The 21,300-nt window shown below is 61.4% G+C and overlaps 4 protein-coding genes and 1 non-coding gene across 8 annotated transcripts; 4 read left to right on the top strand and 1 right to left on the bottom strand.

Annotated features, from left to right (window-relative positions):
- The first annotated feature begins 489 nt into the window (after positions 1 to 489).
- Positions 490 to 5,979, top strand: SYVN1 (synoviolin 1). 4 transcript variants are annotated; one of them, XM_032094884.1, is made up of 16 exons: positions 490 to 590; positions 1,240 to 1,380; positions 1,670 to 1,762; positions 1,988 to 2,140; positions 2,359 to 2,407; positions 2,844 to 2,947; positions 3,038 to 3,164; positions 3,421 to 3,520; positions 3,602 to 3,667; positions 4,039 to 4,155; positions 4,241 to 4,392; positions 4,658 to 4,795; positions 5,058 to 5,168; positions 5,242 to 5,430; positions 5,529 to 5,642; positions 5,760 to 5,979. In XM_032094884.1, the coding sequence occupies exons 2-16, from the start codon at positions 1,249 to 1,251 to the stop codon at positions 5,882 to 5,884; spliced, it is 1,770 nt and encodes a 589-aa protein (XP_031950775.1). In that variant the 5' UTR covers positions 490 to 590; positions 1,240 to 1,248; the 3' UTR covers positions 5,885 to 5,979. The 4 variants fall into 4 exon arrangements, with proteins under 4 accessions (XP_031950775.1, XP_031950772.1, XP_031950774.1 ...); XM_032094881.1 differs by having other exon boundaries at positions 5,242 to 5,428; positions 5,526 to 5,642; positions 5,760 to 5,872; XM_032094882.1 differs by lacking the exon at positions 490 to 590 and adding an exon at positions 837 to 976 and having other exon boundaries at positions 5,242 to 5,428; positions 5,526 to 5,642; positions 5,760 to 5,872.
- Positions 5,980 to 8,433: 2,454 nt separating this feature from the next.
- LOC116437210 (pre-mRNA-processing factor 39-like) lies at positions 8,434 to 15,976 on the top strand (the record flags this gene model as incomplete). Its single annotated transcript, XM_032094808.1, has 13 exons — positions 8,434 to 8,658; positions 11,051 to 11,176; positions 11,588 to 11,706; positions 12,209 to 12,376; positions 12,755 to 13,019; positions 13,146 to 13,253; positions 13,427 to 13,591; positions 13,850 to 13,976; positions 14,398 to 14,666; positions 14,937 to 15,121; positions 15,198 to 15,272; positions 15,598 to 15,709; positions 15,786 to 15,976. Coding segments are annotated over 13 exons (2,010 nt in total), but the record flags the coding sequence as incomplete, so codon positions are not given.
- MRPL49 (mitochondrial ribosomal protein L49) lies at positions 15,971 to 17,857 on the bottom strand. Its single transcript, XM_032094948.1, has 4 exons — positions 17,777 to 17,857; positions 17,197 to 17,335; positions 16,739 to 16,860; positions 15,971 to 16,666 (listed from the first exon to the last, which is right to left on the bottom strand). Exons 1-4 carry the CDS (start codon positions 17,840 to 17,842, stop codon positions 16,520 to 16,522), a joined length of 474 nt encoding a protein of 157 aa, XP_031950839.1. The 5' UTR covers positions 17,843 to 17,857; the 3' UTR covers positions 15,971 to 16,519.
- An 11-nt stretch (positions 17,858 to 17,868) lies between these two features.
- FAU (FAU ubiquitin like and ribosomal protein S30 fusion) lies at positions 17,869 to 19,569 on the top strand. The gene is made up of 5 exons (XM_032094955.1): positions 17,869 to 17,968; positions 18,846 to 18,928; positions 19,014 to 19,158; positions 19,245 to 19,300; positions 19,409 to 19,569. Exons 2-5 carry the CDS (start codon positions 18,854 to 18,856, stop codon positions 19,532 to 19,534), a joined length of 402 nt encoding a protein of 133 aa, XP_031950846.1. The 5' UTR covers positions 17,869 to 17,968; positions 18,846 to 18,853; the 3' UTR covers positions 19,535 to 19,569.
- An 888-nt stretch (positions 19,570 to 20,457) lies between these two features.
- On the top strand, positions 20,458 to 20,648 carry LOC116437340. The gene has a single exon (XR_004237257.1). It is a non-coding gene; the product is annotated as a U2 spliceosomal RNA (small nuclear RNA).
- The last annotated feature ends 652 nt before the right edge of the window (positions 20,649 to 21,300 follow it).

The following is a 21,300-nucleotide window of genomic DNA, read 5'->3' as shown; positions in this document are numbered from 1 at the left end:
TTTGGGGGGGGGTTTGTGAGGGGTGAAAAGGAGCGGGGAAGCAGCTGCGGACACAAAGCATCGAGTGCGAGGCGTGGTGTGAGAAAAAGGCGGAAGAGAGGCAAATCCGGCTCGATTGGGGCCTCCCGGGGAGCTGAGGGGGTCGCTCCCGCCCCGCCCCTCCCTTAGCAACAGCCGCCGGCCGAGCGGCGTCGCGCGGGGGTTTTTCTGATTGGCCGAGCCCCGCCGGGCCTGGCCAATGAGCGCGAGCCACGGGACCCTCGGCGTCCCCGCCCACCCCAGCGCCGGCTGCGGGGCCGCTCGGACCGTACCAAGTGCGGGCGTGCAGGGGGGAGAGCCCAGCGGTGCAGGGGGGTCGTGGCCCCCCGCACTCCCCGTGCGAGGAGAGGCGAGGGCGGACCCTCAGCATCTCTGTGCGGAGGAGCCTTTTGGGGGGCGAGGCGGGGGGGAGCAGGCAGGGAGTGAACGCCCCCGATCTCCCCCCCGGGCAGCGGGTGGTGCGGTCCGAGCGGAAGTGAGGTGTCGCGCGCCGAGGCGGTTCCGGTGTGGGAGCGGCCCGGGCGGGGGGGGCTGAGGCGGGGTCGGGCCCGGTGAGTCCCGGAGGGGCCGGGGGCGACACCGGGGCTTGGGGCGTGGGGAGGGGACCGGGGACGCGTCGGGAGGGGCCGGAGGCAAAGGGGGACTCGGGGAAACCTGAGGGAGCGGTGACAGTTTGGGTTCCTGGTGGAGGGGGGGACGCGGTGTGGGGGGATGGGGGGGACCGGGAGGGTTTGGGGCCGTGGGGGGCACAGAGGGACGTGAGGGGACCGGGAGGGTTCCGGGGGGCGCTGGTGACAAGGAGGGGACGCGGCACCCGGGGCCACCAAAATGTGGGACAGGAGCCAGCGCCGCCACGGGGACCGAAAGCTCCATTTGGAAAATCCCGTTTTTATTGCTCCCAGGAATCGCCGATGAGCTAAAAGAGCACTTTTTAGAGGTTATTGTCAAGCCCCAAATCCTCCTGAAATCCGGGGGCTGTTGGATCCCTGGTTTTCGGGTGAAACAAGGATTGCTTTTTGGGTTAAACCCCTGCTTTTGGTGGGTTCCAGGCCGAGGCCGTGCTGTGCACGGCGCTGGTGGTGGCAGGAGCCTGATCCCGGATTTTGGGCTGAAATGAGGGTTGCTTTTGAGGCTAAAGCCCTGCTTTTGAGGCTAAAGCCCTGCTTTTGAGGCTGAAGCCCTGCTTTTGGTGGGTTCCAGGCCGAGGCCATGCTGTGCACGGCGCTGGTGATGGCCGGGAGCCTGGCGCTCACCACGGCCGTGGTGGCCCACGCCTACTACCTGAAGCACCAGTTCTACCCCACCGTGGTGTACCTCACCAAATCCAGCCCCAGCATGGCCGTGAGTGCTGATTAATTCATTAATTAACCGCAGTTAGCTCAGGGAGGGGGCGAGGGTGTCTCACTTCTGCTTTTGGGGGCACAAACGGCCACGGCGGGGGCTGAGCTGCTCCCCAAAAACCCTGGTGGTTCCTGGGGAGAGGGCGTGGGGCAACACCGGGACCCCCGAACGGGGCTGCTTCCACCCCCTGCATCCCCTCCGTGCCCCGGGACGCGAATTTTGGGTGCCAGATCACCCCTGGTTGTCCCCAAAACGCCTTCTGGGGGCTCCTTCGGCGTCCCCCCCGCAGGTTCTGTACATCCAGGCCTTTGTGCTGGTGTTCCTGCTGGGGAAGTTCATGGGGAAGGTGTTCTTCGGGCAGCTGCGTGCGGCTGAGATGGAGGTGAGCGCCGGGAGCGCGGCCCGGGGGGCTCGGGGGGAGTCTGGACCCCAGAAGCTCTTTGGGGCCATTTTGGGGGGGGGATTTTGCACCCCAAGAGATCTTTGGTGCCGATTTTGAAGCCCCTGAGTCTTTGGGCTCCGTTTTGGGGGGTTTGCACACCCCAGGACACCTCGGGCCCCACGTTGGGGTCCAGCCTGGGGGGCTCCCCCTAAATCTGTCCCTCAGCACCTCCTGGAGCGCTCGTGGTACGCGGTGACCGAGACCTGCCTGGCCTTCACCGTGTTCAGGGACGACTTCAGCCCGCGCTTCGTGGCCCTCTTCACCCTCCTGCTCTTCCTCAAGTGCTTCCATTGGCTGGCCGAGGACCGCGTGGATTTTGTGAGTGTTGGGAGTGGGGAAACGACCCAGAAACAACCCGAAACCAACCCAAAACCAGCCTGGAACCAACTCAAAACCAGCCCAAACCCAACTCAAAACCAGGCCAAAACTAGCCAAAAACCAAGGCAAAACCTCCCCGAAAATAACGCAAAACCAGCCCAAACCAGCCCAAACCCCATTTTTTAATGGAAAAACTCGGCTTTGCTCCCTCCCCACAGATGGAGAGGAGCCCCAACATCTCCTGGCTCTTCCACTTCCGAATTGTCTGTGAGTGTTCTGGCGGCTGCTCGCGTCGTTTGGGCGCCTCATTTGCATAATTTTGGGGAAAAACCCGGGGCAGCCAAGGGTGGTGGGGCCTGATAACCCTTATCAGTGCCAGCTTGTTAACGAGGGGGGGCTGGAGGGGGTGTTAATGAGCTCCAGGGAGGAAAAACAGCGCTGGATCCGCGGCAGAATCGAGATGGAGTTCGAAAAACGGGATTTAGGGGATGTATAAACCATTTATTGAAGGGATTTTGGGATTTTGGGGCCTGGGAGGGTATGAGGTGTAGCTGGAAGGAGAAGGACTCGCTAAGTAAGCCCTTCATTAGCACTGGAGCGTAGCTCCCTCCCCCAGAGCTGCTCCCCGAGGGTGGGACCCGTTCATTCTTTGGGCTCTCCCCCCTCGTTAGCCCCCCTCTCGTCATCCCCCCCTTCTCCCAAGCCCTGATGTTCCTGCTGGGAATCCTGGACTTCCTCTTCGTCAGCCACGCCTACCACAGCATCCTGACCCGCGGCGCCTCGGTCCAGCTCGTCTTCGGCTTCGAGGTGGGCGCGGTGTCCCCGTGGGGTCCCCAGGGCCCCTCCGGGGGCGTTCCCGGGGCCGGGGTGTCCCAGCCGGCGCTTTCCCGCCCCCAGTACGCCATCCTGATGACCATGGTGCTGACCATCTTCATCAAGTACGTGCTGCACTCCATCGACCTGCAGAACGAGAACCCCTGGGACAACAAGGCCGTGTTCATGCTCTACACCGAGCTCTTCACCGGTACCGCGGCTGCCCCCGGGGGGGTCCTGCTGGGGAGGGCTTGGGAAGCTCAATTAGCGTCGGTTAACGAAGAGCTGAGCTGTTGGTGGGGCTCGGCTGGGCTCGGTCAGTCAGCCAAGACGTGGAGTCTCGGTGGTGGTCAAGTGGTCACCTCAGCCGAGCTTTGGTTGTCCCAAAAATGGAGCAGGTGACCTTGGGGGTGCCATCCCGTCACCCAGCCTGACCCCGACACTCCCCGGTGTCCTCCCTCCCCCAGGCCTGATCAAGGTGCTGCTCTACATGGCCTTCATGACCATCATGATCAAGGTGCACACGTTCCCGCTCTTCGCCATCCGCCCCATGTACCTGGCCATGAGGTGAGTCCCCCTCGGCCCGGGGACCTTCCCGGCTGTGATCCCGATCCCAGTCCCGACCCCGCTCCCCGTGCTCCGTTCCAGGCAGTTCAAGAAGGCGGTGACCGATGCCATCATGTCCCGCCGGGCCATCCGCAACATGAACACGCTGTGAGTGCCCGCCCTGCGTCCACCCCACCCCAAAACCCCGAACCTGGGCAAAACCCCACAGGCTTTGGGTGAGGAGAAGGTGGAGCCGGCGGTGGGATGACCCAAAAATCCCATTGCCTGCCTAAATCCCACTGGGTTGGGACTGGGGGCTCCAGATCAGCCAGTCCTGGCCACCACTGGGTAACTGGGAGGGTTTGGCACCTTTGGTAATGTCACCCAAAACCCGTTGAACTGAGGCGAGGTCGGTTCTGAGCTGCTGCCAGCACAACCCAAAGTCCCTTTTCCCCCTAAACCGCCCTGAACCGGGGGATTTTTGGGAAAAGCCGGGGGTTTTCCTGGCATCCCCAGACCCGCCCCTGCTCCCGGCTCAGGTATCCCGACGCCACCCCCGAGGAGCTGCAGGCCATGGACAACGTGTGCATCATCTGCCGCGAGGAGATGGTGACGGGCGCCAAGCGCCTGCCCTGCAACCACATCTTCCACACCAGGTGCTGCCCCTGGGGAATCCCGGGGCTCCCGGGGCCGCCGGGGCCGCCGCGGCCGTGAGGGGGTCACGGTGCTGTCCCTCCGCAGCTGCCTGCGCTCGTGGTTCCAGCGGCAGCAGACGTGCCCCACGTGCCGCATGGACGTGCTCCGGGCCTCGCTCCCGGCACAGCCGCCCCCGGAGGCGCCGGAGCCGGCGCCGGCCCCAGCACAGACCCCGCAGGGGCCGCAGCCCCCCAACTGTGAGTGACCAGTGCTGGACAAAGAGATGGGGAGGGAGAGGCCCCGTGGGCAGCCTGGGGAGTTCCTGTGGGGGGGTTTCCACCTGAGATGCTCCAGTGCTGGAGTTTCCACCTGTGAAGTTTCTCTGGTGGAATTCCCACCTGGGACGTCCCCCGGTTCCCTTTCCCGGTCGCCACCAGACCGGGATCGGGTGCGTTCCCGCTGCGGGTGACAATGGAAATTTGGCTGTTCCCGGCTCTCACCCGCTCCCTTCTCCCCCCGCAGTTCCCCAGGGAATCCTCCCTCCCTTCCCGCCGGGAATGTTCCCGTTCTGGCCGCCCGTGGGGCCCTTCCCGCCCGTCCCCGGTGTCCAGGCCCCGGCCAGCACCGACGGCTCGGCCGCAACGGCCGGTGCTGCTCCTGGTGAGTCCCCCCCCAAATCCCCCCAAACCCATCCCTGCCCCTTTTCCCCCCCCAAATCCCCCCAAACCCATCCCTGTCCCTTTTCCCCCCCCAAATCCCCCCAAACCCATCCCTGTCCCTTTTCCCCCCCCAAATCCCCCCAAACCCATCCCTGCCCCTTTTCCCACCCCAAATCCCCCCAAACCCATCCCTGTCCCTTTTCCCACCCCAAATCCCCCCAAACCCGTCACCTTCCCCCCCCTCACCCCTGTGTCTCCCCCAGCCGCCCGTCCCGGTGACGCCAGCGCGGGATCGGAGCCGGGAGCCGCCGGGGCCGTGCCGGGGCTGCCGCTGCCGCCGCCCTGGGTGGGGCTGCCGTGGCCGCCGCTCTTCGGTAGGACCGGGAACGGGGATTTGGGGGGGATCCCGGCCCGGAGCCCCCCCCGATCCTGAGCCCGTGCCCGCAGGGATGCCGCCCATGCCGGTGCCGCCGGCCGGCTTTGCCGGGCTGACGGAGGAGGAGCTGCGCGCCATGGAGGGCCACGAGCGGCAGCACCTGGAGGCGCGGCTGCAGTGCCTGCACAACATCCACACGCTGCTGGACGCCGCCATGCTCCAGATCAACCAGTACCTCACCGTGCTGGCCGCCATCGGGTAACCGGCAGGGCACCGGGAGGCTTTGGCGCCAGTTCCAGCCCCCAACCTTCCCAAAGTTGCCGGAATTTGGGATAACTCTTGGATCGCCCTCCAGGACCCCCCCGAGCCGCCGCCCCCCGCCCGCCCCCCGCCCGCGATTCCCACCCAGAGGAGCCCCCGGCGCCGGGACCCTCGGGAGCCCCCGGACCCTCGGGAGCCGCTGCTGCCGCCGGTGCGTGAGGAGCCCCCCCCGCTCCGAACTGGGTTAAACTGGTGTAAACTGGTTCTGAACTGGGTTAAACTGGTGTAAACTGGTTCTGAGCTGGGTTAAACTGGTGTCTCCCCGCAGATCCGGCCCCAGCGGGCGCTGAGGACGAGGAGGACGCGGCCGAAGGCTCCGAGCCCCGGGAGGGCCCTGACACGGCCGAGCTGCGCCGGCGCCGCCTGCAGAAGCTGGGGACCCCCCCCCACTGACCCGGGACCCCCCAGCCCCGGCGCCGCCTCTCCCTCCACCAAAATTCCCGGCTGGAAGCGAATCCGAGCCCCGGCTGCGCCCCTTGGTGACCCCAGAACAGCCCCAGCCCCTTTTCCCCAGGCCTTGACCCCTTCCCCCCCCCGTTTTCCCTCTCTTTTCCCCGTTTTTTCCCATTTCCCACATTTTTTCCCAGTTCCCCAAGTTTCTCACCGATTCTTCTCCATTTCTTCCCTGTTTCCTTCCCATTTTCCCCTGTTGCTTCCCTTATTTCCCCAGTTTTCCCCTTTCCACGCATTTTCTCACCCATTCCCTGCCAGTTCTCCCCATTTCCTCACAGTTTCTCCCATTTTTTCCATATTTCCCCCTTTTCCTCCCTTTTCCCTCTTTCCTCCATTTCTCCCCTTTCTCCTCCCCCATTTTTCCCAATTTTTCCCTCTTTTCCCCCATTTCTCCCTCTCCACTGAGCCAGGATCGGGTCCCTGTTGTCCCCTGAGTTTTGGGGTGCCCCCACCCCCCCCAAATTCCCCCCTTTGGGGGGCTTTGACCTCCGACCCTGCCCAGCCCAGGGAATTTGGGAAACCCCCCCCCTGGAATTTTGGGGACTCCCCGTGGGAGCTTTGGGGCTGCCCCAAGGATTTTGGGACCCCCCGATGGGATTTTGGGGCCCCCACCCCCCGATTTGGGTCCTGCCCATGGGAATTTTGGGGTCCCCCCTGGAATTTTGGGTGTCGCCCCCATGGGAATTTTGCCCCCCTCCCTTCTCCCCTCGTTACCAAACGAGCTCATTAACAGTATTAGCCCCTCCCCCCAGTGCGGACACCCCCAGATCCGACCCCCCCCAGTCCCCAAACTGGTTTTTACTGGTTTGCCACAGCCGGGATTGCAATTTTTTTGCTCAGTTTTGCTCCTTTCCAGGCAGTTTTGGCTCAAATCCCACCTCAGAACCGCCCGGTTTTGGCCATTCCGCCGCGATTCCGGAGCGGCCGCGCCCCCAGTGCCTCTTGGAACCCCAAATTCTCAGGGAAAAACCACAAACCCGCGGTCGGAATCGATGGAAAACGGCGACTTCTGCACCAAAACGGCGGCGGCGGGGGGGGGGGGGGGGGGAGGAGCCAAGGGTGGCGGAGTTTTGGGGCAAAAAGGAGCCAAAAATGGGATTTTTGGGTTTGAGGCGGATTTTTTTTCTTCTTTCCTTTAATTTTTTTTTGTAGTTTTGGCCCCAGCTTGAGTGGATTAATGAGGAATTTGGCAATAACGAAGTGGCGCCGCTTTGGGGAGTTGATTTTTAACCCTTTTGTGTTGGTTTTTTACCCATTTTGAGCCAAAATCATAGCTTTTCGTGGCCGGGTCTGTTTTGAGTTTTTTGGGTGGATTCCTCAAAATTTCCTCATTTGGGGTGAAGCCACGAGGAGGGGGAGGGGAGGGACCATTCCAGCAGCCGGCCCGGGGGGCGCTGGACCCCAAAATCGCTCCTTTTCACCCCAAACCGGTGGCGGAATTATTTAATTTGTAAATAATGTACAAATTTTTAACAGCTCCGATGTAAATACGGCAATAAAGGTTGCAGTAAAGCTCGGCTCCTCCCGCCCGCCAGGGGGCGCGCGCTCCCTCCCTCGTCTCTATAGTTCTCCCCCCTCAAAGTTTCCATCTGTGATCAACGCCCCGTTTTTACTGATTTATTCTCGTTTCCCACCCCCTGTACTGGTTTTTACTGGTTTGTACTGGTTTCCCACGCACCAAAGTCTTCACGGTTGGTGCGAAGCCGCCTGTACTGGTTTATACCGGTGTGTTCCCAGTCGGCCGCTCTGGCCTCTCCTTCCCGTCTCTATGGTTTCACTGGCGGCACCGGAAGCCGCTCTGGCCGCCGGTCCCGTCTCCATGGTTCTCCCGCCGCCGTTACCCCGCTGGGGCGGCCGCGCTGCGGGTCCTCCCGCCCGCCAGGCGGCGCCGCCGCCCCGCCGGCTGCTCTGTCCCGTCACATCCGGGTCCCGCGCGGCGCGATGGCGGCGGAGGCGCCCGAGGAGGGGCCGGGCGGCCCCGGCGGGACCGGGGGGGAGATGGATGGGGACGGGGACGGCGGTGAGACCCCGGGAGCGGGCGGGGGGTGAGGTAATGGGGGGGCCTTAGGGCCTCGGGAGTGAGGAGGGGGCTGAGGGGCCGTGATTGGGGCGAGATCTGAGGGGGCTTGGAGGGGTCTGAGGGAATTTGAGGGAATTTGGGGAAATTTGGGGGGGTCTGAGGTAATGGGGGCGCCTGAGGGGATTTGGGGTGAGGCGGGGGGCGAGATCTCAGGAGATCTGAGGGGGGCTGGGGAGATTTGGGGTGAGGAAGGGGCTGAGGGGGGGCGAGATCTTAGGGGGTTTGGGGGCTCTGAGGGGATTTTGGGGTGCCTGAGGGGGCTGCGGGGGGCAGGTGGCACTGGGGGGCCGGGGATGAATTGGGGGGCAGGGCTGGGTTCCCCTCAGCCCCCCCATTAACTGTGGCCCCCCGTTTCTCTTTGCTCCCATCCCCCCCAGCCCCCTCGGCAGAGCCCCCCCCTCCCGCGCCCCCCGAGCCGGAGCCCGGCGCCGCCGCCCCTCCCCCCGCCCCGCAGAGCCTCAACGGGGCCCCCCCGGAGCCGCAGGAGCCCCCCCGGGACCCCCCCGCGGAGCCCCCGCAGGAGGAGCCGCCGCCCCCGTTCCCCCCCGAGTTCGAGCGGCTCTGGGGGGCGGCCCAGGGCAACCCCCACGACTTCGGTGCCTGGACCGAGCTGCTGGGCTACGTGGAGCAGGAGGTGCCCCATTAATGAACCCCATAGCCGTTAATGAACCCCCAAACCCATTAATGAACCCCAGAGCCATTAATGAACCCCCAAACCCATTAATGAACCCCATAGCTATTAATGAACCCCCAAACCCATTAATGAACCCCAGAGCCATTAATGAACCCCCAAACCCATTAATGAACCCCCAGAGCCATTAATGAATCCCCAAACCCATTAATGAAACCCCAGAGCCATTAATGAATGCTCAGAGCCATTAATGAACGCCCAGACCCATTAATGAACCCCCAGAGCCATTAATGAACCCCCAAACCCATTAATGAACCCCCAGAGCCATTAATGAACCCCCGAGCCATTAATGAACCCCAGAGCCATTAATGAACCCCCAGAGCCATTAATGAATGCTCAGAGCCATTAATGAACCCCCAAACCCATTAATGAACCCCCAGACCCATTAATGAACCCCCAGAGCCATTAATGAATGCTCAGAGCCATTAATGAACGCCCAGACCCATTAATGAATGCTCAGAGCCATTAATGAACCCCCAAACCCATTAATGAACCCCCAGAGCCATTAATGAACCCCCAAGCCATTAATGAATGCTCAGAGCCATTAATGAACCCCCAGACCCATTAATGAACCCCCAGAGGCATTAATGAACGCCCAGACCCATTAATGAACCCCCAGAGCCATTAATGAACCCCAGAGACATTAATGAACCCCCAAACCCATTAATGAATGCCCAGAGCCATTAATGAACCCCCGAGCCATTAATGAATGCTCAGAGCCATTAATGAACCCCCAGAGCCATTAATGAACCCCCAGAGGCATTAATGAACGCCCAGACCCATTAATGAACCCCCAGAGCCATTAATGAACCCCAGAGACATTAATGAACCCCCAAACCCATTAATGAATGCCCAGAGCCATTAATGAACCCCCGAGCCATTAATGAATGCTCAGAGCCATTAATGAACCCCCAGAGCCATTAATGAACCCCCGAGCCATTAATGAACCCCCCGAGCCATTAATGAACCCCCGAGCCATTAATGAATGCTCAGAGCCATTAATGAAGCCCCAGAGCCATTAATCAACGCCCAAACCCATTAATGAACCCCCAAACCCGTTAATGAACCCCAGAGCCATTAATGAACGCCCAAACCCATTAATGAGCGCCCAGAGCCATTAATGAACCCCCAGAGCCAAAAAGTGCCCACCCAAACCCATCAGTGCCCCCCCAGACCCAAAACCGGCCCTTCAGGCCCGTTAGTGATGGCCCGGAGCCCCCAGACCCGTGAATGGCCTGATTAATAACCCCAGAGCCATTAATGAGATCCTCTGAGCCCTCAGGCTCATTAACACCCCTTCAGACCCATTCACAGCCCCCATTAAGTCTCAGTTAGTCACCCCAGGCCCATTAAACCATAATTAATAACTCATTAAATCCTAATTACCAACCCCCAATCCCCAGCCCCATTAAAACCCAAAATGAGCCTTAATTAAAACTCCTTGTAGAAATCCCGATTTTCCGTGTAAAAATCTCAATTTTCCTTGTAAAAATCCCAATTTTCCATGTAGAAATCCCAATTTTCCTTGTAAAAATCCCAATTTTCCATATAAAAATCCCGATTTTCTGTGTAGAAATCCCAAATTTCCATGCAAAAATCCCGATTTTCCATGCAAAAATCCCAATTTTCCGTGTAGAAATCCCGATTTTCCCTGTAGAAATCCCGATTTTCCATGTAAAAATCCCAATTTTCCGTGTAAAACCCCCGATTTTCCGTGTAAAAATCCCAATTTTCTGTGTAGAAATCCCAATTTTCCGTGTAGAAATCCCAATTTTCCATATAAAAATCTCGATTTTCCTTGTAGAAATCCCGATTTTCCGTGTAGAAATCCCAATTTTCCCTGGAAAAACCCCGATTTTCCGTGTAGAAATCCTGATTTTCCGTGTAGAAATCCCAGTTTTCCGTATAAAAATCCCAATTTTCCTTGTAGAAATCCCAATTTTCAGTGTAAAAATCCCAATTTTCCATGTAGAAGTCCCAATTTTCCATATAAAAATCCCAATTTTCCGTGTAAAAACCCCGATTTTCCGTGTAGAAATCCCGATTTTCCATATAAAAATCTCAATTTTCCGTGTAGAAATCCCGATTTTCCATATAAAAATCCTGATTTTCTTTGTAGAAACCCCGATTTTCCGTGTAGAAATCCCAGTTTTCCATATAAAAACCCCAATTTTCCATGTAAAAACCCTGGTTTTCCATATAAAACCCCCGATTTTCCCTGTAAGACCCCCCCGCCTCGCCCTTTTCCGTGAAGCCTCCCCCGTAGCCCCCCCGGTGCGGAGCCCCCGCCCCGGTTCTGACTGTGGCTCTCCCGGTGCCGCCGGGCCGTGCCCAGAACCTGCTGGGAGCCGCGCGCCGGGCGTTCGACGCCTTCTTCCTGCACTACCCCTACTGCTACGGCTACTGGAAGAAGTACGCGGACATGGAGCGGCGCCTGGGCAGCGCCCGGCGCGCCGAGGAGGTGGGCACGGCGAGATCCCCGCCCTTCCCTTCCTGCCTGGGCTTGGCAGGCGAAAATCCCCGTTTTTCCCCTGGTTTTGGGGCAGAAATCCCCCGTTTCCCCCCTTTTTGGGAGGTTTCAGCAGGGGAAAGCCCCTCCTTTTCCTCGGTTTTTGGGGAAGAAAATCCAGGCTTTTCGCCATTTTGGGGGGAGGGGGGAAGAAATCCCTCTTTTTTCCAGGGTTTGGGAGTGGAAAATTCCCTTTTTTCCTTGGTTTTGGGGGAAAAAATTCCCCCTTTTCTCCTTTTTTGGAGGCAGGAAATGTTCCTTTTTCCCTGGGTTTGGCAGGGAAAATCCAGGAGCCCCCAGGATCCCCCGGGTGACCCCCAGGAGCCCCCAGGTGTTTCCAGCTGACCCCCGGTGTCCCCGCAGGTGCTGGAGCGGGGTCTCCAGTCCATCCCGCTGAGCATGGATTTATGGATCCACTACATCTCCTTCCTGCAGTCCACGCTGGACCCGGCGCTGCCCGAGACCGCCCAGCGCATCCGCGGGTGAGTCCGGCCCTTCCAGGACGTGTCCGGCCCTTCCCAGGACGTGTCCGGCCCCCCCAGGACGTGTCCGGCCCTTCCCTGGGCGTGTCCGGCCCTTCCCGGACGTGTCTGGCCGTTCCCAGGACATGCCCAGCCCTTCCAGGACGTGTCCGGCCCTTCCAGGACGTGTCCGGCCCTCCCTGGGCGTGTCCGGCCCTTCCCGGACGTGTCCAGCCCTTCCCGGACGTGTCCGGCCCTTCCCGGACGTGCCCGGCCGTTCCCAGGCGTGTCCGGCCATTCCCAGGACGTGTCCGGCCCTTCCCGGACGTGTCCAGCCCTCCCCAGGACATGCCCGGCCCTTCCGGGACGTGTCCGGCCCTTCCCAGACGTGTCCGGCCCTCCCCAGGACGTGTCCAGCCCTTCCCGGGATGTGTCCGGCCCTCCCTGGGACGTGTCCGGCCCTCCCCGGGGCGTGTCCGGCCCTTCCCGGGTGTCCCCCGCTGACCGCCCACTGTCCCCCCAGCGCGTTCGAGGCGGCCGTGGCGGCGGCCGGGATGGATTTCCGCTCGGACAAGCTCTGGGAATCGTACGTGGAGTGGGAGCGGGAGCGCGGCGACCTCCGCGCCGTCACCGCCATCTACGACCGCCTGCTGTCCATGCCCACGCAGCTCTACAGCCACCACTGGGAGAAGTACGGGAAAACGCCGGGAATGCACCGGGAAGACCCCGGGAAAACCTCGGGAATTGCCAGGGGAAAGCCTGGGAAAACACGGGGTTCCCCCAGGAAACACTCAGGGTTTGTGGGGTTCCCCCAGAAAACCTGGAATTTCCCTGGAAAACCTCGGGACTCCCCCAGAAAGCCTCGGGATTCCACCTTGGAATTCCTGGGATTCCATCAGGAAATCCTTGGGATTCCTGGGATTTCCCCTAGAAAAAAGTTCCTAAATCTGGGTGGCGAACGCCTGAATTTTCCACGGGAAATCCCTAAATCCATGCGGGAGGTCCCTAAATTTGGGTGGGAGATGCCCAAATCCCTGCAGTAAATCCCTGAATCCCTGTGGAATTCCAGGTTCAAGGAGCACGTGCTGCAGAACCCCCCCCCGGGCCATCCTGTCCCCCGAGGAGCTGCTCTGGGTGCGCTCCAAGCTCGGCTCCGACCCCGCGGCTCCGAAGGCGCCGCAGCCGCAGCCGGAGGGGCCGGAGGCGCCCCCGGGGGAGGATCCCCCCCCCGGCCTGGCCGGGAAGGGCCCGCCCGAGGCTCAGGTACCCCCGGAATGTTCCCAGAAAAACGGGAATTCCGCTTTTCCCCACAGCTTATGGGGGCTGAAACCTCCGTTAACTGGGCTGATGCGTTGATTGATTCCTTTATTCGTTTATTGGCACTGAAGTGTTGGTTTGGCAGCGCTAATTAAAGGATTTTTTCCGTTGGTTAATTTAACCCCGGGCCCCGCCATTCCCAGGAGGATCTGGACCAGGAGAAGATCCGGGAGCTCGTGATCTCCATGAGGCAGCAAATCTACGCCCAGAACGAGGCCGAAGTCAGCAAGCGCTGGAATTTCGAGGACGGGGTGGGTGGAAGAGGACGGGATCCCCCTGGAACGGCCCCGGAACCTCCTTTGGAATCCCCCCTGAGCCCCCTCAGGATCCCCCCTTAACCCCCCCCAGAATCCCTTTTGGACTCCACCTTGGGATCCCCCATAAAATCCCCCCGGAATGCCCCCAATTCCCTGGAATCCCGCAGATCAAGCGGCCGTACTTCCACGTGAAGCCGCTGGAGCGGGCGCAGCTGCGGAACTGGCGCGAGTACCTGGACTTCGAGGTGGCCGCGGGGTCCCACGAGCGCAGCATCGTCCTGTTCGAGCGCTGCCTCATCGCCTGCGCCCTCTACGAGGAGTTCTGGGTCAAGGTGGGGCCGTTCCCGGCAAAAATTCCCCTTTTCCCCCCCAAAAAAATCCCCGCTTTTCGAAAATCGGCGCCCGTTTTCCCCCAAAATTCCCTTTTCTCCCCATTTCCCCTTCCCCTTTTCCTCACCCTTCTCTATGTTCTTCCTTTCCTTTCCCTTCTCCTTTCCCCCATCTTTTTCCCCCCCCGTTATTCCCATTTTCTCCCCCGTTTTCCCCCGTTTCTCCCGTTTTTCACCCTTTTTCCCCCGTTTTTCCCGCAGTACACGCGCTACCTGGAGTCCCGCACGGTGCCGGGCGCCCGCAGCGTTTTCCAGAGGGCCTGCGGCTTCCACCTGCCCCGCAAGCCCAACATCCACCTGCTCTGGGCCGCCTTCGAGGAGAAGCAAGGTCAGGGAGCCCCAAATGCCCGGGGGAGCCCCCAAAATCCGGGAATGGCCCCGGAACCGCCCCTTTTCAGGTTTGGGGCCGGGACTGGGCACTCTGAGGTGGGGATGGGGCTTAAAGGTCACCCCAGAGTGATCCAGGGACCCCCAAAATCAACGTGGGGATCCCAGTAACTCCTCTGTGGGACCCTATAACTGCTCCAAGGACCACAATAACCCCGTTTCTTCGCTTTTTTCCCCGTTTTCCCCAATCCCAGGGAATGCTGAAGGGGCCTGGCTCATCCTGCGCCGCTTCGAGGCGGCGGTGCCGGGCCCGGGGACCCCAATAACGCCCCTGTGGGACCCCGTAACTGCCGTGGGGATCCCAATAACCGCATTTTTCCCCGTTTTTTTTCCCTTCCTCTCCCGTTTTTCCCCGTTCCCAGGGAACGTGGAGGAGGCCCGGCGCATCCTGCGCTGCTTCGAGGCGGCGGTGCCGGGGCTGGCCATGGTGCGGCTGCGCCGGGTGAGCCTGGAGCGCCGGCACGGCCGCGTGGCCGAGGCCGAGGCGCTGCTGCTCGAGGCCATGAGGGCCAACGAGGGGCTGCCCCTGGGCTCCTTCTACGCCGTCAAACTGGCCCGGCAGGTGTGCAAGGTGCAGAAGAACCTGGGCAAGGCCCGGAAGGTGCTCGTGGAGGCGCTGGAGAAGGACCCGGTGAGCGGGAGAAGGGTCCCGGGGAGTTCTGGGATCGGAGTCAGGGGGAAAAAAGTGGGAATCCCAAACCCCCTTTGGGCACCCCAACACCACCCTAGGATCCCCTAAACTCCCCTGGGTACCCTTTGGGTGCCCCCAACCCAAACTCCTGCCCCAAACTCCCCCCAGGGCCCCCCAAGGTGCCCAAATCCCCCCCTCTAGGACCCCCCCAACACCCCTTGGACACCCCGAATTCCCCCCCCAACACCCACCTGTGCCCGGCTGGGGCAGGACAACGCCCGGCTCCACGCCAACCTGCTGGAGATGGAGTTCGGGGCGGACGTGGGGCAGAACGAGGGCAACACCATGAGCTGCTTCGAGCGCGCCCTGCGCAGCCCCCTGCCCGACGAGGCCAAGCTCGTCTTCTCCCAGCGCCGCGTCGAGTTCCTCGAGGACTTCGGCTCCAGCATCCACAGGTTCGGGGGATAAACGCCCTGGGGGGACCCCAAAAAGGGTCTGGGGGCTCCCCCCTGAGCGCTGCCCCCTCCCCAGCCTGCTCAAGGCCTACGATGAGCACCAGAAGATCCTGAAGGCGCACGCGGCCCGGAAACGGGCGCCCGAGAACGGGTGAGACCCCCGGGGCCCCCCAAAGTCAGCCCCAAAATCGGGCCCCCGCTTTGACCCCAGTTCTCCTCGCTTTTATCCAAATTCCCGCATTTTTAGCCCCTCAGTTCTGCCCCTTTTTGTCCCACTCTCGCCCCTTTTAATTCCAACTTTGCTGCCTTTCACCCGAATTTGCACCTTTTTGCCCTCATTTCTCCCCTTTTCCCCCCCAAATGTCTCACTTCTCCCCCCAAATTTCTGTCCCCCCCATTTTCCCCTCCCCATTCCCCCCTTTCCCCCCAATTCCTCCTCCTTTTCCCCCCAAATTTCCCCCCTTTCCCCCCCCCAGCTCGGAAGAACCCGATGACAAACGGCTCCGTCCCGACGACCCCTCGGGGCTCCTGGGGCCCCTCAACTTCTCAGGGGGGGACACCAACCCCTCCTACAACTACTGGTACCAGGTGGGTGTTTTTGGGGGGGGTTTTGGGGTCTCCAGAGGGGTCCCCTGGCTCATCCCCCCCCTTTTTGTCCCCCCAGCATGGCTACGGCACCTACGGCTACCAGAGCCCCTGGGGCTACAGCCACTACTACGGGCAGAGCTGAGGGGGGGTCTGTGCCCCCCGCCCGCCCTGATCCCCCCCGGCACAACCCCCCTGTACAGTTTGTGGGACCCCTCCCCCAAAATTTGGGGGGGGGTGGTTTGTAAATAAAGAGGCTGTGAGGAGTTACCCGAGGCATTTATTGGGGGTTTGTTCCATTTTGGGGGGGTTTGTTTCATTCTTGGGGGGCCCCCAGCAGATGCTGGGATACCCCAGGGTGGATTTCGGGCTGCCCCTCGTGGATTTCAGGGTTCCCCCAGCGGTTCTGAGGTGCCTCCAACAGATTTTGGGGTGGCCACAGCGGCCTCCACGTGGATTTTGAGGTGCCCAGATGGATTCCAAGCTTCCTCTGTGGATTTCGAGGTGCTCCCCACAGATTTTGGGGTGCTCCAGCTGGATTTGGAGATGCCCCCACAGATTTTGGGGTGCTCCAGCTGGATTTGGAGATGCCCTCACAGATTTTGGGGTGCTCCAGCCAGATCAGGAGGTGCCCCAGCAGATTCCAAGCTCCCCCAGTGAGTTTTGAGCTCCCCCAACAGATTTTGCGCTGTCCAGGATCCATTTCGGGACACTCCAGGTGCATCCACAGCAGATCCCTTGCAGACTGGGGAGTCCCCCGGGCAGCTGTGGGGGTCCCCGCAGCTTTGGGGGTCCCCGCAGCTTTGGGGGTCCCTAGAAGCCTCTCTCGAGCAGCCAGCGCCGCACCTCGGGCCCCCAGTGCCCCCTGAGCCGCAGCGTCCCCGTCACCTCGTTCACCTGCGCCTGTGGCTCGGGGACCCCCAGGGACCCCAGGAACGCCCTCAGGTCGCGCTCCAGCGCCTGGGGGAGGACGGGGGGGGGTCAGCGGGACCCCCGGGGGCCCCCCCAGACCCCCGCGAGCCCCCCACTCACCCAGATGTCGCCGTGGATGTGGCGCAGGGCCGTGAGGCGCCGGCCCTGCCGCAGCCCCAGGTACACCGGGAGGTTGTGCAGCCGCGAGCGCCGCACGAAGTAAGGCAGCTCTGGGGGGGGCCCTGGGGGGGGGACGGAGGCTGAGAGGTAATTAACACTCCCCAGGGGTAATTAACACGCCCCCCGAAGGAATTAAACTGACCCCGGGGGAATTCAACCCGATTTGGGGTAAATAAATCCTCTTCTCTACTTGGTTTGGGGTCAGGAATTCCCCAATATTTTGGCCCCCCCCCCCTCGGGTAATTAACCACCCCAGGGTAATTAAGCGTCCCCCCACAAAGTCATTAATGCTCTCCTTAGACTCTTCTCACACTGAATAAGCCCCGTTAATTACTTTTGGTTTTGGGATAAATAATCCCCCCTCCCCAAACCCCAATGCCCCCCACGGGGTCGCTGACCTCTGGGGGGGCTCCAGCCGGACGGGGTGGGGTATTTGGGGTGCGGGGGGGGGTCGGGGATGCGGGTGGGGGGCAGCAGCCGCTCCACGAACCCGAACTCGGCCGTCGACTCCTCATAGCGGGGGGGGCCCGGGGGGGTCTGTGGGGACCCCTCCCCAAAATCATCTCTGCCCTGAGAGACCCCCTCCCATTTCCCCCTCCCCAATTACTCCATCCCAAAGGCCCCCCCGGTCCCGTGCTCCCCCCAAACCCCCCCTCGCTCTCCCCAGCGCCTTTCTCAGGACCCTCCAAAATCCACCCCCCTCCCTGAGCCCCCTCAATCCCTTCCCCCAGACTGTTCCCAAATGCCCCCTTCCTCAGGACCACCTCAATTTCCCCTTCCTAAACGCCCCCCCTCCCAAATCCCCTCACCCCTAAAGCCCCCCCCCTCAAATCTCCCCCTCTCCAATTCCCCCCTCATGCCCCAAATCCACCCATCACAACTCCCCCCAGACCTGCCCCGGTACCTGCACCCTCCAAGCACCCCCTCACAACCCCCGGAGAAGCTCCTCAAACCCCCAAAGCTGTCCCTGTGCGGTACCTGCACCCCCCTGGCCCCCCGGCCCAGCGCCCGCAGCCTCCGCCCCAGCGCCGCCAGCGCCGCCATCTTGGCTCCTCCTCCTGCTTCCCGCCCTCCGCGCGCGCGACGTCAGCGCGCAGCACGCACGCACGTACGCGTGACGCCAGCGCGCTCTCTCCGCGCCGCGCTCGGAGCCGTGAGGGAGCCGCTGAGGTGGGGCCGGGCCGGGGGGTTCGGGATGGGGGTTTTGGGGGGGGTTTGGGGCATACAGGGGGTCGGGTGAAGGGCAGGGGAGGGGATGGGGAGGGTTTGGGGGAGCTCTGAGGGGGTTTGAGGTGAGCGGGGCGCTCTGCAGGCCTTGGAGGGAGCTATGGGAGTGTTGGGGCGTCGGGAGGGGTTCAAGGAAGGTTTGGGGGGGCTCTGAGGGGGTTGCAGGGATGCTCTGGAGGCGTTTTAGGAGGGTCTTTTGGGGGGTGGGGGGGTCTTGGGGCGGTGGGGGAGGGCCTGGGGAGGTGTTTGGGGGGCTCTGAGGGGGTTCAGTCCGGTCTGGAGGGTTATTGGAGGGCTTGGGGGGGCTGCAGGAGCAGGTGGGGGTTTTTGGGGGTCTGGGCGGGCTGTGAGGGCTTGGGGGGGTGATAGGGGTTGTGGGGGGGCCTTTGAGGCCTTGGGGGGGGGTCATTGGGGGGCAGCTCTGAGGGTGGGGGGCACCCGGGTGCTGCCAGAGGACCCCCAGTGTGTTCCCCCCCCCGTCACAGCCCTTTGTCCCCACGGTCCCAGGCCAGGTGACAAAGTCCCTGTGGGAGGGAGAGGTGGCTGAAAACGCCCCCAGAACAGCCACAATCCCACCCAAAACACCCACAACGCCCTGAAAACACCCCAAAATGCGCTCCAACCCCCCCCAACACCCTCATTCCCCCCAAAACACCTCTCACCCCCTCAGAAATAACCCTCAAACTACCCCAGACCCCCCAAACCACCCCTCCCTCACCTCCCCCCCCTTTCCTGGAGGTCCCCCTCCCCTTTCCAGGGGGTTCCCCCCTATTTTTGGGCATTGGGGACCCCTCCCAACCCCCCCAAATTTCCCCTGCAGCCCCCACCATGCAGCTCTTCATCCGTGGCCAGACCCTCCTCACCCTCGAGGTCTCCGGCTCCGAGACCCTCGCCCAGATCAAGGTGAGCCCCCAAATTTGGGGTGTCCCCCTCCCCAAACCCCCTCAGATTTTGGGGTGCTGACCCCCCTCTTTGTTCCCCCCGCCAGGAGAGGGTGGCCGAGCTTTCGGGGGTCCCCCCCGAGGACCAAGTGCTGCTCCACGCTGGGACCCCCCTGGACGATGACACCGTGCTGGGGCAGAGCCCCCTCCCCGAATTCGCCACCCTGGACCTCTCCACGCGCCTGCTGGGGGGTAATTCCGGGGGGGCCGCTAATTACTGGGGTGTTAATTAGCAAAACGAACCCCTCCCAACACCCCAATTTCCTTCCTCTCCCTAGGGAAAGTCCACGGCTCCCTCGCCCGCGCTGGCAAAGTGAGGGGCCAGACCCCCAAGGTGAGCGCTGAGGGGGCTCCCCCTGGGTTTAGGGGACCCCCACGGGTCTTGGGGACCCTCCCAGGGTTTTGGGGACCCCCTTGACCCCCGGTTTTTTGCTTTTTGCAGGTGGCCAAGCAGGAGAAGAAGAAGAAGAAGACGGGGCGGGCCAAGCGGCGCATGCAGTACAACCGGCGCTTTGTCAACGTTGTGCCCACTTTTGGCAAGAAAAAGGGCCCCAATGCCAACTCCTGAACCCCAATAAAGGAATTTGGATCCAATTCTCACAATTTCGGGGCGTTTTGAGCTTTTTTCACTGCATTTTGGGGGTTCTGTTGACCCTGTTTTATGGGCAATTTTGAAGTGTTTAAAGGGGTTTAGGGGTGCAAGTGGCCTCTAGGGGGTTAGTGCGGATTGCTGAGTAGCTGGCGGGGCGGATAATGGGCTGTAATTAGAGGGAGGAGCTTAATAAGCGTTAATTTGGAGTCTGGTGATGCGACGATGCTGCTGGAGAATGGTTCTCTATGGGGGTGGCGGAAAGAGCCGAGCGCAGCCGGAAATACCCGAGCGCAGCGATGGCCAGAGGCGGGGCGGAGGGAGCCGAGCGGGATCGGAAATATCCGAATGATTCCGAGGGCGAGGGGCGGGAGGAGCCGAGTGGGATCGGAAATATCCGAATGATTCCGAGGGCGAGGGGCGGGAGGAGCCGAGCGGGATCGGAAATACCCCCGCCGGCAGCGCCTCCTGAGCCCCCAAAACCCCCGGGGGGAAGGAGGGACCCCCCAGTTCCCCCTGGACCAGTTCCCCCCATGCCCCAGAGCCGAGGAGTGGGGAGAAGGGGCGGGCCCAACTCGAATTGGGGTATGAATATGCAAATATAGGATTCTGATTATGCTAATTAAACACGTGACCCAAAACCGCCTGCTCTGCTTGAATGAGGAGTGCGGTTATGCAAATTAGATCTATGGGCGGAAAGAAGGGCATCATGGGAGTCTTTTTCACGGGGGGTTTCGGGGTTCAGGGGGATGAAATCGTTGGAATAGCGAGCGAAAGGTACCAGAAAAGATGGGGAAAGAGCCGAGGGTGGTGTCGGGGAGGCTGCATTGGCGCCGCGGGCCTGACCGTGAGGTCGAGGAGGCGCGTACGGGGTTGGGATGTGCGTACAGAGGGTGGCTGGTATCGCTTCTCGGCCTTTTGGCTAAGATCAAGTGTAGTATCTGTTCTTATCAGTTTAATATCTGATACGTCCTCGATGAGAGGACTTCATATTAAACGGATTTTTGGGCTCGGGAGTTGGACCCGGAGCTTGCTCCCTCCGTTCCGCGCATCGTCCCGGTATTGCAGTGCCTCCGGGAACGGTGCACCCCTCACGGGGACCTTTTATTGGTAAAAGATAGAGTAATGAAGTTTACAAAGCCGATTTGTGCGGCCCCGGTGTCGTGACAACGCGGTACCGCGGCCGGTTTCGTGTCGCGATGGTCCCGCTGCTCTCGCTGAGGCGGCGGCGCTCGGAGGCTTCAGCTCCTTATCTCACCTTCCCTCACAGCGCGCCGCAAAATGGCGGCGTCTTCCCCGCGCTCCCGCGCCTCTTTTGGGGTCAGACTGCCTCATTTCGGCACTTTCTTGGTGAATTCGGAGTTTTATCACGACAGTAAGAAATGTTAATAATGTTAAGGGCAATCTGTAAGGGGATTGGGAAGGTTTTATTAAATAGATCCGTGACGGGAGCGGGGAGGAGCGAGGGGGGAGCCACGCAGGTTTCCTGAGGGAAACGCGGCCCAGTCTCCGCCTCAGCGCTTTTTCCGCGCCCGCGCCCAATATCGGACTGAACAAATCTTATTTATTTTCTATATTTTACACCTTTTTTTACCCGTTTTTCCTTCCCTTCCCACCAGCGGCTCCGCGCTCTCCCCCCTCAGCCACCGAAACAAAATGGCGGCGGCGCGACGGGCGGGAAACCGCGAGTGAGGCGAGCGCCCCCTTGGCCCTCCCAACCAATGGCAGCGCGGCTTTTCGCCGTC

Source organism: Corvus moneduloides, chromosome 34, assembly GCF_009650955.1.
Source record: "Corvus moneduloides isolate bCorMon1 chromosome 34, bCorMon1.pri, whole genome shotgun sequence".
Lineage (NCBI taxonomy): Eukaryota > Metazoa > Chordata > Aves > Passeriformes > Corvidae > Corvus > Corvus moneduloides.
Note: the sequence above shows the minus strand (reverse complement) of the source record. Positions and strands in the feature narration are given on the sequence as shown.

What these genes read in the sequence shown, in the direction of transcription:
- SYVN1 (XM_032094884.1), top strand. Translation starts at nt 1,249, where the DNA reads ATGCTGTGCACGGCGCTGGTGATGGCCGGGAGCCTGGCGCTCACCACG. An exon ending in AACCACATCTTCCACACCAG is followed by an intron (nt 4,156 to 4,240) that starts GTGCTGCCCCTG and finishes GTCCCTCCGCAG; the next exon opens with CTGCCTGCGCTCGTGGTTCC. An exon ending in CGTGCTGGCCGCCATCGGGT is followed by an intron (nt 5,431 to 5,528) that starts AACCGGCAGGGC and finishes GCCCTCCAGGAC; the next exon opens with CCCCCCGAGCCGCCGCCCCC.
- MRPL49 (XM_032094948.1), bottom strand. Translation starts at nt 17,842, where the DNA reads ATGGCGGCGCTGGCGGCGCTGGGGCGGAGGCTGCGGGCGCTGGGCCGG. An exon ending in GGGGGGCCAGGGGGGTGCAG is followed by an intron (nt 17,336 to 17,776) that starts GTACCGCACAGG and finishes GGGTCCCCACAG; the next exon opens with ACCCCCCCGGGCCCCCCCCG. An exon ending in ACATCCACGGCGACATCTGG is followed by an intron (nt 16,667 to 16,738) that starts GTGAGTGGGGGG and finishes GTCCTCCCCCAG; the next exon opens with GCGCTGGAGCGCGACCTGAG.
- FAU (XM_032094955.1), top strand. Translation starts at nt 18,854, where the DNA reads ATGCAGCTCTTCATCCGTGGCCAGACCCTCCTCACCCTCGAGGTCTCC. An exon ending in AGACCCTCGCCCAGATCAAG is followed by an intron (nt 18,929 to 19,013) that starts GTGAGCCCCCAA and finishes TCCCCCCGCCAG; the next exon opens with GAGAGGGTGGCCGAGCTTTC. An exon ending in CTCCACGCGCCTGCTGGGGG is followed by an intron (nt 19,159 to 19,244) that starts GTAATTCCGGGG and finishes TCCTCTCCCTAG; the next exon opens with GGAAAGTCCACGGCTCCCTC.